The 19,421-nt window shown below is 43.0% G+C and overlaps 1 protein-coding gene and 1 long non-coding RNA gene across 3 annotated transcripts in view; one reads left to right on the top strand and one right to left on the bottom strand.

Annotated features, from left to right (window-relative positions):
* vstm4a (V-set and transmembrane domain containing 4a) overlaps nucleotides 1–16,232 on the top strand; it is a 66,191-nt gene extending 49,959 nt beyond the window's left edge. Inside the window, exon 9 of one of the 2 annotated variants that reach the window (XM_043678832.1) lies at nucleotides 14,815–16,232. In XM_043678832.1, the coding sequence (XP_043534767.1) occupies nucleotides 14,815–14,964 (150 nt within the window). In that variant the 3' untranslated portion in view covers nucleotides 14,965–16,232. Of the gene's footprint in view, nucleotides 1–3,279; nucleotides 3,721–14,814 lie in introns of those variants that run through there. The other variant, XM_043678833.1, reaches the window with a different exon arrangement.
* Nucleotides 7,534–17,069, bottom strand: LOC122541817. Its single transcript, XR_006309681.1, has 3 exons — nucleotides 16,803–17,069; nucleotides 15,971–15,972; nucleotides 7,534–7,543 (listed from the first exon to the last, which is right to left on the bottom strand). It is a non-coding gene; the product is annotated as an uncharacterized LOC122541817 (long non-coding RNA).
* Nucleotides 17,070–19,421: the final 2,352 nt, after the last annotated feature.

Below are 19,421 nucleotides of genomic sequence, written 5' to 3'. Positions count from 1 at the left end.
CATGAGTTGGGTTTACTGGGACTATTTTAAGAGCGTCAGTAAAGACCCATTTTTTTTTTACAAATACCTAGTGTGATGGAATGAGAATAAAATAAACAGTAATTAAATGAGAGAACAGGATTTAACACATACACATTTATGGAGGCTGGTGAGGAAAAATATTTAACTCTGATCACATCAACACAAGATGGCTGAAGTGTTACAATTGTGGTTTTGATATTACATTATTGCCTTAATCCACTTGCTGGCTATTGTGTTTAATGAAGTTCTTTTATTACGTCTCTAAAATTTTGTGCAGGTTCTTTTAAATTAACTTTTGTTTGTAAATCGATTTTTGTTTTCCCCTTAGTGTTTCATTTTGAAGTTATTGGGTCACGTGTGCATTTGATTACAATGCAGATTGTGAGAGGGTGATTGATTCAGAAAATGGTGATGACATTGCAGCAAAACCATGCATGTGGCGATTGCTGGCTCTTATCCATAAAGGATTATACTAATTAACCAGGGAATTACAGATAGGTTTGCATTCATTTCCCCACCAAGAGTTAAGCAAAGGCTTTAGTTAAATGTCTTCCACCTAGTAATTTGCTGGCACAACATTGCTATTGCTCCAGTATACTACTTGTTGTTAGAATTTACCCTATGCCAACAAGCTTTGAAATGTTATACTGCAACTATGCTGACAATCACAAATAGCAGTATGCAGAGAAAGCAGATCACAATATTATGTTGTGTGTTGCACTCTCTGGGCCAGGACAGCCATGTCCAAGTCCCACCTGTGCATCAGAACCTGTCCAAACAGGTTAATTTAAAAATAAAACTCTTTATTTTTTAAAAAAGCAGGTCCATGGAAATCTCTGCAATATTCAGATATCATCTGAGGATGATAGCTAGTCACATGTTTCTGCCAATGTCTTCCTGTGACTGAACAAGCCAGTTCTTGACCAGCAGATCTTCAGATACATGAAACAGGATGAGAACACAATGGTTTTACAAGGTGGATTTTGTCCTGGTTTCTTTTAGAGAGAGATTGGGGGACAAGCACTGAACAGTGTATGACAAGATAAACAATTCGTGAGGTCTTGAGTGTTTTTTTTTTAACATTTGGAACATTAGAAGCAGCCTGAATGGGTGTGATCAAGCTCCCACCCGTAGAACCAGGGATTTTAGGTTTGGCTTTCAGCAGTTATTGCTGGGGTATTAGCATGTTTGGGAGGCAGTGAATCTCTCCCGGCTGTTTCGCTCTCTCACACTCTTACATTCTCACTGTCTCTTAATCACTCTCTCGCAACTCTCACCATCTTTTAATTGCTCTCTCGCTGTCTCTTAATCACGCTTATACTCTGTCTTTTAATCATGCACTCACACTCTCACTGTCCCTTAATCACTCTCTTGCAACTCTCCCTGTCTTTTAATTGCTGTCTCCTCTCTCACTGTCTCTTAATCACTGTCTTGTACTCTCACTGTCTCATAATCACTCTCTCCCTGTAGATTAATGCCTTTTCACTCTTTTGCTCTCATAATCTTAATCACTCTCTCGTACTCTCAATGTCTGTTAATTGCTCTCTCACACTCTTGCTGTCTTAGTCACTCTCTTGTACTCTCATTGTATCTTAATCACTCTTTCACCATCTCTTAATCGCTCTCACTGTCTTTTAGTCATGTTCTTGCCCCCTCAGTCTCACCCTCAGTATATTTTGGGGGGGTATGGTCCGGTCCATAACACAGCGCATTCGCAAGGTAGTGGGATATGGTTACTCACTCCCGTTTCATTCTTTCTGTGCTGATGGACCTCAGTGTGATGCAGCTTGCTGGACAGGTCGTCACCATTTTAAATGACTGGTAACAAGCTCCTCCCAGTCATTAATGTCAATGGAAATGTACTTAGAGGATATTTTGAAGTGTTTTCTATATCTTCCCTTGGACTGTGAAGCATTTGAGAATTGTTAAAACAGGCTGGAGAGATACTTCTCAGCCATCACAATGGAATGGGTAAAAACAATGACTGCAGACGCTGGAAACCAAATTCTGGATTAGTGGTGCTGGAAAAGCACAGCAGTTCAGACAAAAGCCTTCCTGATGAAGGGCTTTTGCCCGAAACGTCGATTTTACTGCTCCTCGGATGCTGTCCAGCACCACTAATCCAGAATCACAATGGAATGTCCATTTCAGAGTTGATGCTGGAGGAATTTTGCCTAAATGCTTGTAGATCTGACTTCAAGAAGGCCAATAGCATTTTCACAACAGATCTCCTAGTGAAAGTAATATGGCAAAATGGAAGTCAGATGCGATTCAGAAAGATTCAGACTTTGAAATGACTGCTGTAGGCGGTAATTGTATGTTGACATATCAAAGACTATTGGGGATGGGCAATGCCAGAGGTGACTGCATCCCAAGATCAAAGTAAGAAAAAGGACAAAATCTATCCTTTGTTTTGACTGAGCTAACTTTGTGCATCATTGAAAATTGTATGGGCTTTCTTTTCGTCATTTAATTATTCCTAAAGTCATTTAGTTCACCTTTTTGGTAATCTTATGATGCAAGAATAAAGGAGTTATTGACTAATTGTAGCAATCAATTTTTAATAACCAATCAATATTATACATCTCACCATTTTTTCTATTAGGAGAAAGTGAGGACTGCAGATGCTGCAGATCAGAGTCGAAGAGTGTGGCACTAGAAAAAAGGACGGCCAGTCAGGCAGAATCTGAGGAGCAGGTGAATCGATGCTTCTTGAAGGGCTTATGCCTGAGCTCATTCCTGATGAAAGGCTTATGCCTGAAATATTGATTCTCCTGTTCCTCAAATGCTGTCTGACCTGCTGTGCTTTTCCATCACCTCACACTTCCATTCCTTTTATTACCATGGCACCTGTGTTTTATGGTGTGTGGGGAAGAGGGAGCAGAAATCCAATATTAGGGTGTCAGTCCCTTCAATGTGATTCATGGAAGTGGTACAGTCAACAGTATCACCTATCAGCACCAAGTCCATGTTATAATTGCGTTAGAATTCTTGTGTTGGCTTATATTTGGATGCAGCAAGGATCAAAGTAAGCCAAAGTTCTTAGATTTTTCTTTTGAACTGCAGTGTATTAATAGCTCCATGGTTGTTCTATATGAATTTTCTAAGCCTAATATCCAGTGGCTGACTACAAAATAATATATTTATTAACACTTGTCTTCCAAAGAGAAGAAATGTTTTGAATGATTGAGACCAACATCAAACACTATTTCACTCATCTTAGATCAGTGCCCTGTTCTTTTTTCCTTTTATCTGCAGGGACAGTTTCTCCCTATCTACTCTATCCAGCTGCTCAAGATTTTGAAAAACTCCAACTAACCACCTCATAGTCTTCAAGGAGAACAGTCCCAACTTCTTCAATCTATCCTCATCCCTGAAATTCTTCATCATTGGAACCATTCTTGTAAACCACTTGTGTACTGTCTCCAATGTTTTAATATCCTTCCTATAAGGTGGCTCCCAGAACAGTACACAATCTGTACTCTTAATGGAGGTCGATGTGAACATTTTGCATTGAAGGAGCTCCCCATCATGAGACATGTCACTCATAACTTCTGCTTTGGCACTAAATGATCCTTGGCCACATCTAAACTTTCCCAGATCGGGTGACAATGGATGTACACTCTGTTTACAGCTGTAGAGTCACAGAGATGTATAGCATGGAAACAGACACTTCAGGGGAGAGAAAGTGAGGACCGCAGATGCTGGAGATCAGAGTCGAAAAATGTGGCACTGGAAAAGCATTCCTGATGAAGAGCTTGTCCTCGAAATGTTGACTCCTTGGACGTTACCTGACCAGCGGTGCTTTTCCAGCACCACACTTTTCAGAACAGACGCTTCAATCCAATTCATCCATGCCGATCAGATATCCTGAATAAATCTAGTCCCATTTGCCACCAGTTGGCCAACATCCCTCTAAGGCCTTCCTGATCATATACGCATCCAGATGCCTTTTAAATGTTGAAATTGTACCAGACTCCACCACTTCCTCTGGCAGAACCACCCTCTGTGTGAAAAAGTTGTCCCTTAGGTCCCATTTAAATCTTTTCCCGCTCATTTTACATTAATGCCCCCTAGTTTTGGACTCCACTACTCTGGGGGAGAAGACCTTGACTATTCATCCTATCCATGCCCCTCATGATTTTATAAACTCCTTTAAGGTCACCCCTCAGCCTTTCGATGCTCCAGGGAAAATAGCCTATTCCAGAATTCTGACTTCTGTGCAAATTATTGAGATGACTTCAAGCTGCATGCGAGATCAGTTATTAAGTATGGGAGTGAGGATCAGAAATAATGTATTCTTTTGCAACAGGAACCTCAGCAATTAAAGTCAATTAAAGTTCAACTGATGCCTTAAGATCATTTGAAAACAGAACCATGGTCCCCTCAGTTCTCATAGTATTCTCAGTAGCAGCTCCTCATGACTCCTTGTAGTTTTCGAATGTGCCCATTACATGAGATAATCCAGGATTCTTGACAAGACAATTGTGTATAATATGGCCTAGTGGTTATAGTACTGGGCCCACAAAATGTGAGATCACGGACTGAATACTAGCCTATTTCTAAATGGCAAGTAATGAATTAATCAATTGTAATTTTTTGAAATTGAGGTTTTTATGAACCAATGATATTAAGGGTTAGAAGGCAACATTATGTATAAAGAGTTAGTTTACAGATCGATGATCTAGTGTTGGTTGAATATATAACTTCTCAACAGCTGGATTGAGTTTGCTTTTTCTTTTAAAATTGCACCTCTAAGGGCTCTTGCGGCAGTGTCCCTACCCCTCGTAGAACCCCTACAATATGGAAGCAGGCTATTTGGCCCATCGAGTCCACACCGACCCTCCAAAGAGCATCCCACCCAGATCCACCCCTCCCTACCATTCCAGTAACCCTGAATTTCCCCTAGCTAATCTACATAGCCTGCACATCGTTAAGAGGAAACTAAAGCACCCAAGGGGAAGCCCACACAGACACTGGGAGAATGTGCAAACTCCACACAGTCACCAAGGATGGAACTGAACCCTGGTGCCTAGTGCTGTCAGGCAGCAGTGCTAACCCCTGAGCTACTCCATGACCTGAGAGATGCAGGTACAAGTCCTGCTTGGCCCAGAGGCATGTAATAACATCTCTAAAGAGGGTAATTAATTTTGTTTTAAAAATTGGACCTCTAGTCAGTCGTATCAATGGAGGAAGAATCATGTCTGGGTGCAATCAACAAACTTCCTGAAGGAAAACTGTCTAAAATACAAAGATGTAGAACTAAGTTTGGAAAAATTAACATCCCGAGAAGGTGTGGAGTAAAAACAAACATTGGAAACACAAAGTTAAAATTTCAAGTCAAATATGACTCTACTTTAAACTGTATGGCTTCAAATATTCACTATGCCTGTCCGTCCAGATGCTGCTGGGCCTGCTGAGTGTTGCTAATGCTTTCTGTTTTTTGTCTGGGACTTCTAGCATCAGCTGGATTTTGTTTTGTTTTTCGAGAGTTTGTGGCACGTCACAGAATTTTCTTATTATTTTCAGCCACTTTGAGGAGGAGTAAGGATCAAAAAGCTTCCAAATCATTCTTTCCTCGCATAGTTTTTCAATTATTGCATTTAACTTGTGAAGCCAAGATTGTATTTATTCAAAAAAACTGATGGTTAAATAATTCCGCAAAGCTGTCACTTGATGTGCTTTTGGGAACCTCTGCTGAGATAGGATGTTGAGATGGTTGTCCCTCCCTTGCCCTCCCCCTCTCCCTCCCCACAAAAAGATCCACCCACATTTAAGTAACACTTTTTAAAGATTTGCAAAATGTCCTCCAACTCTACACAGTGGGGTAATGACTAAAATTGGACATCAAACCAGGTATTTGGATAGATGACCAAATGTGCAGGAGGTCTGAGTTGGAGGAGCACAGAGGGCTTGGAAAGTTATAGAGTGGGAGGAAGTGACAGCGGTAATGAGGGTAGAGGCCACAGAGGGACTTGAAAAAAAGGGCATGTATATTAATAATGAAGTTTGCCAAATGCCACAGACGTTTAAAATAGAGAGAGAGAGAGAGAGAGAGAGAGATGCTAAGCGATTTTAAGTGGTTCTAAACTTGTGCTTTTAAATCCTCAATAAAAGCAAAGTATGCAGACACTGGCAATCTAGAGTTCCCATAAAACTGGCAGCATCTGCTCAGAAACAGAATTGAAGTTTTGAGTTCAATATGAGTCCTTGCCTGAACAGTTTTGAAGAATAGTTCTATTGGACTTGAAACATTAACACTGTTTCTCCCTCCACAAATCCTGCCAGACCTGCTGGATTTCTCCAGCAATTTGTTTACAGTTTTGAATTTGCGTAAGTTGTAGGGAGTTGGGAGAAGGGAGAGTGTTGAAGGAAGTTAATACAGAGATGAATGTAGAAAATAGAACATAGGACAGTACAGGCCCTTCGGCCCTCGATGTTGTGCCAACCTTTTATCCTACCCTATGAAGGAGGTTTGAAGTTCTGAAAAGGAATTGTTTGGAATTGGCAATGATACAAGAGTCTTTATTTCAACACAGAAGCTGATTGAATTGCAGACAATGTAATCTACTCTCCAATATTACTGAGAGCCAATGGATTCTTCCAGCAGACTGTATTGGCAGCGTGTCTCCATTGAGGACCACAGGGTACAATCATCCATCAATATTCCAATAGTGTCTATTAATAGTGAAACTGCAATTTGTACTTGGACCATAAGATATAGGAGCAGAATTAGGCCATTCAGCTCATCAAGTCTGCTCCTTCCAACATGACCATTCTTGGCCTCTTCCACTGCCACAACGAACCAAACCGCAAATTGGATGAACAACTCCTCATCTTCCACCAGGGCAGCCTGGAGGACTCAACATTGAGTTCTCCAATTTCAAATAACCTCCCTCCCCATCACCTGACTCCCTTCCTAACCCCTCCCCCTCCCTTCCACTCCTCCTCCCTACCAATGGGATTCATTCCTCCCATTGACCAACCAAGTCGTACCGTCTACCTGTCTCACCTTTCTCCACTTCACTACCCTGGCGCCGCCACCCCATTTATCTGCAGCTCCCCCTATCCCCACCCTCAGCCCTGAAGAAGGGTTACACCCAAAACGTCAACTTCTCCACCTCCTGATCCTGCCTGACTTGCTGTGTTCTTCCAGCCTCCTCCCTGCCTGCTTTGGATTCTAACGTCTGCAATTTTTTTGTCTCTGTCCTGCATTCAATCTTGGCTGATATGTTTCTCAACCCCATTCTCATACCTTCTCCCTCTAACTTATGATCCCCTTACTAATCAAGAGCCTATCTATCTATGCCTTAAAGCCACTCAACGAATAGTCCCCCACAATGAGTTCCACAGGTACACCACCTTTTAGATGAAGAAATGACTCCTTATCACGATACTAAAGGGATGTCCCTTTATTCTGAGGCTGTTCCTTCCGATCGTAGCCTCTCCTACTGGTGGAAACACCTCTACATCCACTCTATCCAGGTCTCTCAATATTTTGTAAGTTTCAATGAAATCCTCCCTTGTCCTTCTAAACTCCATTGAGTCTAGATCCAGAATCCTCAGCCACTCCTCATACAACAAGCCCTTCATCCCCAGGATCATTCTTGTATATCTCCTCTGGACCCCTCCTTCAGGACAGCACATCCTTCCATCGATGCAGAGCCTGAAACTGCTCACAATATCCCAAATGCGGTCTGACCAGAACCTTAAACAACCTCAGCAGTGTGTTCCTGCTATTGTATTCTAAACTTTTTGAAATGTATTGCTAACGTTGCATTTGCTGATTAACTCTCTGCCGTGGTCCAAGTACAAATTGCAGTTTCACTATTAATAGACACTATTGGAATATTGATGGATGATTGTACCCTGTGTCCTTTTCAAGTAGACTGCCGTATTTACTATGAACAACATTCAGTTTTGTTTTGTGAATTAACTTAACTAAAAGTACAAAGTCCTTGGGGTGAGTCTCTCTATACTCTGGGGATCCCTGCCAGGGTATTTGAAGTCCATATTGGTTGGAAAGGGCCTGTTAAATAAGACAAGCAGCCACCTCCACCTCCTTGCCATCCTACCCATGATGAAGGGTGGAGTGGAGGTGGGTTGGAGTGGGGCTGGGCGGGGTGGGGTGGGGGTGGGGTTTGATACAGTGTTAGGCAGAATTTCACATCAGCCCAAGGTGTCTGTTTGGTGGAAGAATTCACGGCCTCACAAAAACCTCATTCTGCCATTGCCAAGGTGACACCATGATGAACAACCAGACAGCTTTCAGTACTCTCACTGTGGTTGGGCACAAAGAGGCTATCTCCTTTTTTTGGAGGGGTCTTGTATATGACACCATCCAACCCTCTATATGCCCATCTCCCCAGCCTCCAGAACTCATCCTCCACTCCTGTCAGCACGGTGGCTCAGTGGTTAGCACTGCTGTCTCATAGCACCAGGGACCTGGGTTTGATTTCATCCTCAGGCCACTGTGCAAACTCCACACAGTCTCCCTGTGTCTGCGTGGGTTTCCATTGGAAGTGCTGGTTTCCTCCCACACTCCAAAGATGTGCAGGCTAGGTGGTTTAGGCAGAGGAAATGCAGGGTTATAGGGATGGGGTAGATCTGGGTGGGATGCTCTTCAGAGGGTCAGTATGATCTCGATTGGCTGAATGGTCTGCTTCCACACTGTAGGGATTCCGTGGCTCCATTTTACATGGGGTGTCCCAGCTGTGCCCATCCAGGATCTCTGGACTTCCTTGAAGTCCAATGGCTGTTTTGTGTATGTGGGACTACAGGACTGCCAGTCAGATTGGGAAGAGCTTTCTGTTCCTCTCTCTCCATTCCCCTGGACTTCTCCAGTTCTCTGCGAGAAGGCAGGTCTGACACACAGCCACAATCTCCACCATAGGCAGATCCACTAAGACCAAGCTCTCTGCTTTTATATCTATGAACTGAACCAATACCATGTGCCCCCACGCCCCCCCCCTTCCCCACCCCTGCCTCCCCCAACATCCCAAGGATTCTAAGCTGTGATAACAAATGGATAATTGTTTGGAGCTATGGATAATGCTGATGATTGAGGCTGCAATTTCCTTCCATCCCATAGATGACCAGGAATCTCTTCTGCCTGCCAATGGTGCATGTTGGAAGGATTTACAAACCTGTCCACCTTTGCTATGAGCACATCCTGGAGTGAGATGTGAACTCAGAACCTTTGGCTGAGAGGCAGGGACATTACCCACTGCATCACAACACCAACCTTCTGGACTCTGCGCTGTATTTTGATTCTAGCATTTCGAATAAGCTTTCTATCTTTGTTTTATTTCAGTCCCACTTGCTTTACTTCAGTCCTGGATCACTTACTCCTGCATTCATAGTTTGTCTTTTGAACTGTAGTGGGGGGCGGTGGAGCTTCTGACAAAGTCTGTTCATCTCTCACCAAGAGGCAAGTCTCCCAAAACTGTAATTACCCTAATCCCCTTTGGATCTTTGCAACCTGTGATTAGGCTTGTCTGAGCTGAGCTAAGGACGTGTTTGTTAGGTGAGTTCAAAGAAAAATTCATTTGATAAGCATTCTTCCCAGATGTAATCTCAATTGTTGTTTGTCGACAGCCCCCATTGTAACATTTGCAAGTATTTCAGAATATTGGTGCATAAGGTGGGATCCCACTGTTGACAGCCCCTAGCATTTCTGGGAGAGTATTCAAGTGACAGCATCCCAAATTGTAGGTGGGCATCATACTAGAAAGCTTTAAACACTGCGGTACATCCGGAAGTTATCATCTATTTGAATGAATCAAACTTCATCTGGAGTTTTGGATTTGCGCTCTCCTTAAAGCCTCATTTATAAATGGATCATTTGGACATTAGGGGACATATTCCTCTGGATGGACAGGACAGGAGTTGACTTTTTTTTCTGTAGAATAAAGAATGTGAGCTGACCCATGTTCTTCATAACTATGTAAGGATTCAATGGGATAGTCATGGGAGACTCCAAAAGTAGCAGCTGTAAATATAAGATAGAATAAGGAATTCAGAAGAAACCCCTTTATTCAGTGAGGTGAGATGCATTTAAGAAGAGGCTGGAACAGAAGCAGCAATATCATCATTTTCTTCTGCTAGTTCCTCATAGTGACACATGCCATGGAACACAACCACTGGCAAGAACCTGCATATAGTCTACAAAACAGGGAGGCTGTTGTCTTGCTGCTACAACATGGGGTTGTGGTTAATCAGGAGACCGTCCCATCCTTATCATCTGTCAATGGTGTAGTGCAAGGATTTACGGGTAGCTGAACAACCAGGCTGAAGGGCGTGCTTCTGTTCTATCGTGTCATACTAAGCTTAGAACCTCTGTCGTTTTTGAATCCATCCTGAAAAGAATTTTGGCTAGAACCAGATGTCTCTAAAGACTCCAGACACTCCGTCATTGTAGTTAGTTTCCCAGCGCCCATACTTTGTGTGCTGTGGTCAATTACAATGCAAAAGGAGACCATTCGGTTGTGCCATCTCTTCAAATAAGCGTGATTGCCCCGTGCTGATCTTTCTCTCCATATACTTGCACACTATTTCTATCCAAGTAGCCATCCAATAGAATCTTGAGTGCCTCAATTGACTCTGTCTCCACCACATTTTTGGGCAGTGCATTCCATACCCGAACTACTTACTGAGTGAATATGTTTTCTTTTCACACATCATCTTTGCTTCATTTGCACATCATTTGAAATCCCTATGGTTCTTGTTCCTTTTACAGGTGGGAACAACTTCTCCCTATCTCTTCTATCCGGCCTACTCGTGGTTTTGAAAACCTCAAACCTCTGCCCTTTCATTCTTACTCCTTTTACAAGCCATCACACCAAGATATTCTTTGATTTTCCGTACATCCATGGAATTGATCCTCAAAAGAAAGAATCATTTTCTAAAAATGAACATTGAGTCTCCATTCTGAATAACCCTTGTCTCTCCACATCACTGTTAGCCTATCCAAATTCAGTCATGTTGGACATAGACCAACACAGCACAGGAACAGGCCCTTCGGCCCACAGTGTTGTGCTGAGCATGGCGCCAAATTAAACTAATCCCTTCTGCCTGCCCTTGGTCCATATCCCTCCATTCCTTGCATATTCATGTGCTTATCTAAAAGTCCCTTAAACACTCCTATTTTATCTTCCTTCACCATCACCCTGGCAGTGTGTTCCAGACTCTGTGTAAAGTTAACTTGCTCCTCCCACCTCCTTTGAACTTTCCCCTCTTACCTTAAATGCATGCCCCCTAGTATTAGACATTTGAACTCTGGGGGAAAAAGATTCTGACCGCCAACTCTATCTATGCCACTCCTAACTTTATTGATTTTCTATCAAGTCTCCCCCAGCCTCTGCTGCTCCAGAGAAAATGACCTGAGATTTTCTAGCCTCTCCTTATAGCTCATACCCTCTAATCCAGGCAGCATCCTGGTAAACCTCTTCTGCACCCTCTCCAAAGCCTCCATGTTCTTCCTGTAATCTGGCGACCAGAATTGAACGTAATATGTTATCAAAGATGTCTCCTTTTTCCAGTTTGTCTCCCTCGCTACATGCACACAGGGGACAGCAGTCAGCAGGGGCAGTTTCACCCCTCCATAGCTTCAGTACTAATTATAGGAGCAAATTACTGCAGATGCTGGAATCTGCACTGAAAACAACAAATGCTGGAGATCACATCCATGTCAGACAACATCCATGGAGAGAGAGCAAGATAACATTTTGAGTCAAGATGAATCTTCATCAGAACTTTAGTTTTCTCTCTCTCTCTCTCTTTCCCCCCTCCCGCAACGGATGGTGTCTGACCCGCTGTGATTTTCAGTGTTAATTATAATGGCCACCCTGTGGCCCTGGCTCAGATTAGTATAATTGAACTCCATGTTTCACAGGACACTTATCATTTTACCAAAGACACCCACACACACAAATCTGTCACAAGGCTTTCCTGGAGGCTCAGAATCCAGTACACACTGATTGAAGGTTACTTTCAATATTACTGTAACTGTACTTTCCTCTTTAAAGACACTGCTTGAAACTTAACTCTTGCCAAGTTTTTGGTTATTTGATCCATATGTGGCTCGGAGTCATTCTGTTTAGGATAATATTGTGAAGTGTTTTAACACATTTTAGTACATTCATGACGATATGGAAATAGAATTCTTTTGGTCCTAAGTGTATGATTTTATTCCCATCTCTTTTTACTCTTGTTGGATGGTGACTTCTTTACCATGGTCTGAATCCATCAGAGCGGGCACCTTGAAAATGAATAATTGTGTCATATGACGTCCCACTATTGAGCCATGACTTTGAATTTGTGCAGTGCTGTAAATGTATTGGTATCCCTATTGTTTTTTAATTCATTTATGGGGTGAGGATGTTACTGGCTAAGCCAGCACTGTTACCTCGAGGGCAGATAAGAGTCAACCACATTGCTGTGGATCTGGAGTCACATGTAGGCCAGACCAGGTAAGTATGGCAGTTTCCTTCACTAAAGGGGATTAGTGAACTAGATGGGTTTTTCTGACAATGGATTCATGGTCATCATGAGACTTTTAATTTCAGGTTTTTATTCAATTTAAATCCCATCATTGGCTGTGGTAGGATTTGAACCTGGGCCTCCAAACTAATAGTCTACCGATAATAACACTAGGCCATTGCCTTCCAAGGTGTATTGTTTGGTGTCCAGTATCTTCAAGTCAAAATCTATCCCATGCAATTCCATTAAAAGTCACTGTGTAGTGTCTGGGGAGCAGGAAATCTGGTTGATGGTTGCCCTCTGTATCCCAGGCATTCATAATCCAAATTGTGATTTGTGTACCAAGGTCTGTCTGAGATCAGCAAACACGATGTCACCAAAGATTAAAGCCCGGATCTTCCTGGTGCATGTGCCTCCGAGATGGACTTATTTTAGTTAATTTGTTGTGCAACAGCATCCAAAAAAAAGCAATCGGAGAAGATTCACTTGACATAGAGTCTCGAGGGTTCTCCAGAGAAATCCACTTCCAAATACTGGATCCTAAGAATGGGGTGCTGGTGTTTCCCCATTAGTTATCACTTGCTAGATACTTCCAATGCAGGAGGGGGCTATTTGGCTCATTATGCTTCTGTTGATGCTTTGGAGAGTGTCCAAACTAATTAAGACTTCAAGATGTAGTGGCAGAAGTAGGCCATTCAGCCCATTGAGTGCTCCACCATTCAAGGCTGATCTGATAATCCTCATCTCCACGTTTCTGCCTTTTCCCCACCACCCTTGATTCCCTCACTGATTAAAAGTCCCTCTATCTCATTCTTGAATATACTTAATGAGAGCCTTAACAGTCCTCTGGGTGGTAAAGAATTTGTTGTGGACTGGATGGGCTGAATGGCCCATTTCCATGAACTAGCTCTCCAGGTTCCCTTTGAAAGTTGTTGTTGAATTTCCTTCCATCGCCCATTCAGACAGCATCCCCATGATCAGCAATTTCAAATAATTCTTCTCACCATTGTGCTTCCACAGTCAATTGCCCTCATTCTATATCCTCTCAATTCTGACCCTCCTTCCAATAAAAACATCTTCCCTTTCTACACAAACAAAAGTCTTCTTAATTTTGAACATCTGTATAAAAATGGCCTCTTAACCTTGTCTGGTGAAAGGAGAAAAAGCTCAGTTTCTGTGTTCCCTCCTCAAAGCAGAAGTTCCCCATCCCTCTATCATTCTCCTTTGCATTCTCTGCAACATTTTGACACTCTTTGAGTGGCACGGTGGCACAGTGGTTAGCACTGCTGCCTCACAGCGCCAGAGACCCGGGTTCAATTCCCGCCTCAGGTGACTGACTGTGTGGAGTTTGCACGTTCTCCCTGTGTCTGCGTGTTTCCTCCGGGTGCTCCGGTTTCCTCCCACAGTCCAAAGATGTGCAGGTTAGGTGAATTGGCCATGCTAAATTGTCCATAGTGTTAGGTAAGGGGTAAATGTAAGGGTATGGGTGGGTTACGCTTCGGCGGGTCGGTGTGGACTTGTTGGGCTGAAGGGCCTGTTTCCACACTGTAATGTAATGTAAAAAATGTAATGTTCTTCCCTAGTCTCTGTCTGGCTTTGCTCCAGTCTCCTCCCACAGTCCTAAGGTGTGCAGGTTAGGTGGATCGGCCATGCTAAATTTCCCCATAGTGTCTAGGTTTGTGCAGGTTGGGTGAGTTGGCCATGCTAAATTGCCCCATAGTGTCTAGGTTTGTGCAGGCTGGGTGAGTTGGCCATGCTAAATTGCCCCATAGTGTCTAGGTTTGTGCAGGTTAACATTGACCATGCTAAATTGCCCCGTAGCCTCTAGGTTTGTGCAGGTTAGGTGGATTGGCCATGGGAAATTTGGGGATGGAATCTGGTAGAATGCTCTTCAGAGGGTTGGCGTAGACTCAAATGGCCTCTATCTGCATGGTAGGGATTCTGTAATTCTGTGATCCTTCTCAGTGTTGTGACCAGAATCAATCACACTATCCCAGCTGAGGCCATACAGCAAATTAGAAATGTTTAGCATAACTTGCTTCATCAATACTCTATGCCACTATTATTAATGTTAAAGATCCTACCTGGATTATTCATGATAAATACGAAGGCAGATTCCTTTTGAATGTTCCTGCTTCTGTCACGTTCTCTTTTCTTTTCAGACAGTGCGTTCCAGATCATAACAGTTTGCTGGAAGTTTCTCTTCATTCCTCCCTTTGATTCTTTCTTCAATTATCTTTATACCTATGCTGTAGGCTTTTTTAAAAATCAGAAAAAAATTATTTGAGTGTGTTTGTTTTTCTCTTGCCTCAGCCACGAATTGTGGAAGACAGTCTGACATATGCCGAGTTGGAATTGGTGCCAACACAACCAAGTGCCCCAAGCAACCCAACGACAGCAAACTCCCAGGGTCCCACTACAGTCTACGCCAAAATCCTTTTCTCAGAAAACCAGGATCAATGAGCTCCAGCTGGAAGAGCTGCAGGAAACACGCGACCGAACAATGTTTAATGAACAATCAAGCTTATTTGTGACTTCAACGAGACTTGAGACCTGGTTGCTGGATGCCTTTCTTGTATATAAACCTGTATGGCACAGGCAGCCTGAGACTACAGGGAGCTGGGCTATCTTATCCCCACTCTATCAATCGACAGGAACTTGATCCGCCAAACCATGTGCACAAGTTGAGCACATTGGGCCAGTTTCTCAGTCACTGCCCCCACGTCGAGGAGGAATACGCAGATTTTGGACCTGCGCTGTCAAACTGCACCTTCTATCGTTTCATTGCACTAGGATCAAAACGGGGAAAGATGAAGCCTGAGGCCTAGGACACCTCCTCTTCCTGAGTCACTGAAAGACTAAAGGGGGAGAAGAAGGATGCATGTGCATTTGTAAGAGTGTAAAATAATTTAATGGGTGGAAACTTAGACTAAGGCTTGAATTAATTATCTTTTTTTGGGAAGTAATTATTTTCTGTGTTAACAAGTGAGTGAAGGAGTAGGCAAGCAAATTTGAGTGCATGCTAGTGTGTGTGTAAGTGAATATATCAAATGTTAAGATTTTTTTGATAAATGTTCTTGTGATGTTTTACTATCTTAGAAACAATATATACATTAAGTGAGGGGAAGGGGATGGTGAGTTGAATGAATAAATGGAAAAAGACTGTCTTTCTTCTCACAGATATGGGCATCACTGATAAAACCAACATTTTGTCACCCATCTTTCATTGCCCTTGAGCTGAGTGACCTGCTAGGCCAGCTCAGAGGGCAATTAGGATTCACCCACATGGTTCTGGAGTCACGTGTAGGCCAGGCCAATAAGGACAGCAGATTTCCTTCCTTAAAGGATGTTACATTTTACAACAATTGATACAGGTTGACACAGTTACCATTTCTGCAACTTGCCTTAATTCCAGATTGGCCAATTTTAAATTTCACCAGCTGCCTTGGTGAGATTTGAGTCACATTACCACTATGCCATGGTTAGACAGGAGCTGTTGGATTTTGAATGTGGCAGTGAAGGAACAACGATAAAGGACAGTGTGTGGTTTGAAGGAACCACACAGCTGGTGGTTTTCCCACATTCTAAGAACCAGAGGTAAAGGGTTGCAAGTTGGTGCAAAGTCGGTGGTGAAATGCTCTTGGGACTGTTGGCGAATGTTGAAGGTGGTGGATGTGATGCCAAACAAGCGGCTGCTTTGTCCGAGATGGTGTGGAGCTTCTTGAGTGTTGCTGGAGTTGTCCCCATCCAGGCAAGTGGGGAGTATTCCATCACACTCCTGACTTGTGCCACTATAGATGGTGGACAGGCTTCAGAGAGTCAGGAGGTGTTACTCTCTGCAGTAGCCTCTGACTTGCTGTTACATCCACAGTGGCTGTTATGGTTGCGCTGTGGGCCTGTCCATGGTTGTATCGTGTGAGAGAGAGAGAAAAAGAGAGAGGCCATAATTGTGCTGCTGAGAATGTTTGTGAGAGTGTGTGGAAAGTGAGCCTCACCTAACAGTAGTCATGGTCTGTAGGTACTCTGTATACATGTACATGTGTTGTGCTAACTACCATTGCTACTGAGCAAGAATTGACGTGGGTCAGGTTGTGTCCTGCTCCTTTCCTCTGCCTTCTCAGTGAGAAATACATAGAAAGGAGCCAAGTGGGGCAGTCTTTAGTGCCTCTTAGTGGTCATTGATCTTGCCTTCTTGACTGCAGGTAGCAACCTGGATAGATAAAGAAAGAACCTCATGTAAAATGGACAGAAGTTGTCCATTAAAATAACATTTTTAATTAAGCACCATTCTGGAGAAATACTGCTTCATTCATGGAGCAGCCTGGAAATTGCTCAAGCCCATAACCTTATCTGGTTTAATAATGTCAGCAGTTGTATCTTTAGTGTATTAGGAAATTCAAATACCTAGCAGATTACTTGAATTACGCACGTGTGAGATGTCCCTGTGTAAAGTTTCATAATGAAATGCTAGCTATGAGAATAAAAATTAGAAGTTGATTTCTGATGTAATGCCAGGATTTGCAATCATGTTGAATAATAAAATGAAGTGACTTTGTGTTTTTGCAATGTACCTCACTTGCAGGATTTAAAGACACATTTTCTGTATTTTTGGAGAAATAATAACATGACAGAGAACCCAAAACATCCAATGGAACGATCCAGTTGCAATACCAGGTTCCTTCAGTACCTGATGTCTCATTTGCAAATGAGGATCTGGAGATTTCTGTTTGGTTTCTGCCCTGAGTATCAGCAAGTTCTAGATGAACTTTCTGCAGTAGCACAAGGGCTCACAAATAAATAGCATGCATTTGAAGGCCTTCAGCATGCTTGTTTTCATCGATCAGACCATTGAGTAAAGGAGTTGAAATGTTGCAGCTGTATAAGATGTTAGTAAGGCCACATTTTTGCATGCAGTTTTGGTCGCCCAAACACAAAGAGGATATTTAAACTAGAAAGAGTGCAGAAAAGATTTACTAGGATGTTACCTGGACTGGAAGATTCAAGTTATAAGGAAAGACTGGATAGGCCGGAGCTTTTTTCCATGCAGCATAGGAGATTGAGGGATGACATTATAGGGGTCTACAAAATCATGATTTGGAGGTGCCGCTGTTGGACTGGGGTGTAAAAAATTAAAAAAACATTCAACACCAGGTTATAGTCCAACAGGTTTACTTGGAAGCTTCCAAATAAACCTGTTGAACGCTAACTTGGTGTTGTGTGGTTTTTAACTATGAAATCATGAGAATCATAAAAAAGGTAGATAGCCTTTTTCCCCACGGTAGCGGAGTCTAAAACTAGAGGTCATAGGTTTAAGGTGAGAGGGGAGAGATGTAAAAAGGTGCAGGAGGGCACTTTTGTCTACACCGAGGGTGATGCGTGTCTGGAACAGGCTGCCAGAGGTAGTGAAGGTAAGTACAATTTTGTGATTTAAGAAACATTTGGATATGTACTTGGATGTGATAGGTACGGAGGGATATGGATGAAATGCAGACAAATGGGGTTAGATTAATTGGATGGCAAGGACAAGTTGGGTTGAAGGGCCTGTTTCCATGTTCTGACACTATGACCCCGACTACAAGGGTTCTGTTGTTCACACTGTGGGTTCCTAAAGCCACTCAAGGCACCCCAGAGTCTGACAGCAATCTTCTGCGTGCCCACGTGGGAGAGTGAATCTCAGGGTCTTCAGGGAACGGACACTTGTAGGATACCTGGGATTGTCTCCTGTCTGTTGTCATCTTGCCAGGCCATGCTGCATGATGGATATTTTCAATCAATTTGTTCAGATGTGTTGTGACACATCCCTGGAGCAGGCGAGACTGGGCATTCTTGCCCAGAGGTAGGGAAACTACCACTGCACCACAAGTGTTCTGTTGTTCTGTGAAAGTGGGTGGGGGGTGTGGGGAATGAGGTTGAGCAGAATCAGCCTGTATTTTCTGACGTTTCAGACATAAGACATAGAAGTAGAAAATAGGAGCAGGATTAGGCCATTTGGCCCTTCGAGTTGCTCCATCATTCAGTATTATATTACTCAGTACTCTGTTCCCACTTTCCCCACGCATTTTGATTGCCTTGAAATTGTACAATGCTTTAACCTCAGCTGTTTCCTGAGGCAGAAAATTTCATGGCTCATGACTCTGAGTAAAGAAAGTTCTCTTCATAGAGTCATAGAGATGTACAGCATGGAAACAGACCCCTCAATCCAACTCAGTCGACCAGATATCTTAAACTAATCGAATCCTGTTTGCCAGCATTTGGTCCAAAACCCTCTAAACCTTTCCTATTCATATACCCATCCAGATGCCTCTTAAATATTGTAATTGTGCCAGCCCCCACCACTTCCTCTGGCAGCTCATTCCACACACACACACACACCACCCCCTGCATGAAAACATTACCACTTTTAAATCTTTCCCCTCTCACCCTAAACCTATGCTCTCTAGTTCTGGACTCCCCCACCCCAGGGAAAAGACTTTGTCAATTTATCCTATCCATGCCCCTCATAATTTTATGAACCTCTATAAGGTCACCCCTCTGCCTCTGATGCTCCAGGGAAAACAGCCCCAGCTTATTCAGTCTCTCCGTATAGTGTCACCCTCCAACCCTGGCAATATCCTTGTAAATCTTTTTTGAATCATTTCAAATTTCCCAATATCCATCCTATAGCAGGGAGACGAGGATTGCATGCAACACTCCAACAGTGGCCTAACCAATGTCCTGTACAGGCACAACACGACCTCCCAACTCCTATACTCAATGCACTGACCAATAAAGGCAAGTGTACCAATTCTTTCTTCATTATCCTATCTACCTGCGACTCACTTTCGAGGAACTATGAGCCTGTACCCCAAGGTCTCTTTGGCAACACTCCCCAGGACCCTACTATTAACAGTATAAGTCCTGTCCTGATTTGCCTTACCAAA

Source organism: Chiloscyllium plagiosum, chromosome 38, assembly GCF_004010195.1.
Source record: "Chiloscyllium plagiosum isolate BGI_BamShark_2017 chromosome 38, ASM401019v2, whole genome shotgun sequence".
NCBI classification, from domain to species: Eukaryota; Metazoa; Chordata; class Chondrichthyes; order Orectolobiformes; family Hemiscylliidae; genus Chiloscyllium; species Chiloscyllium plagiosum.
This window is presented reverse-complemented; position numbering and strand designations above follow the sequence as displayed.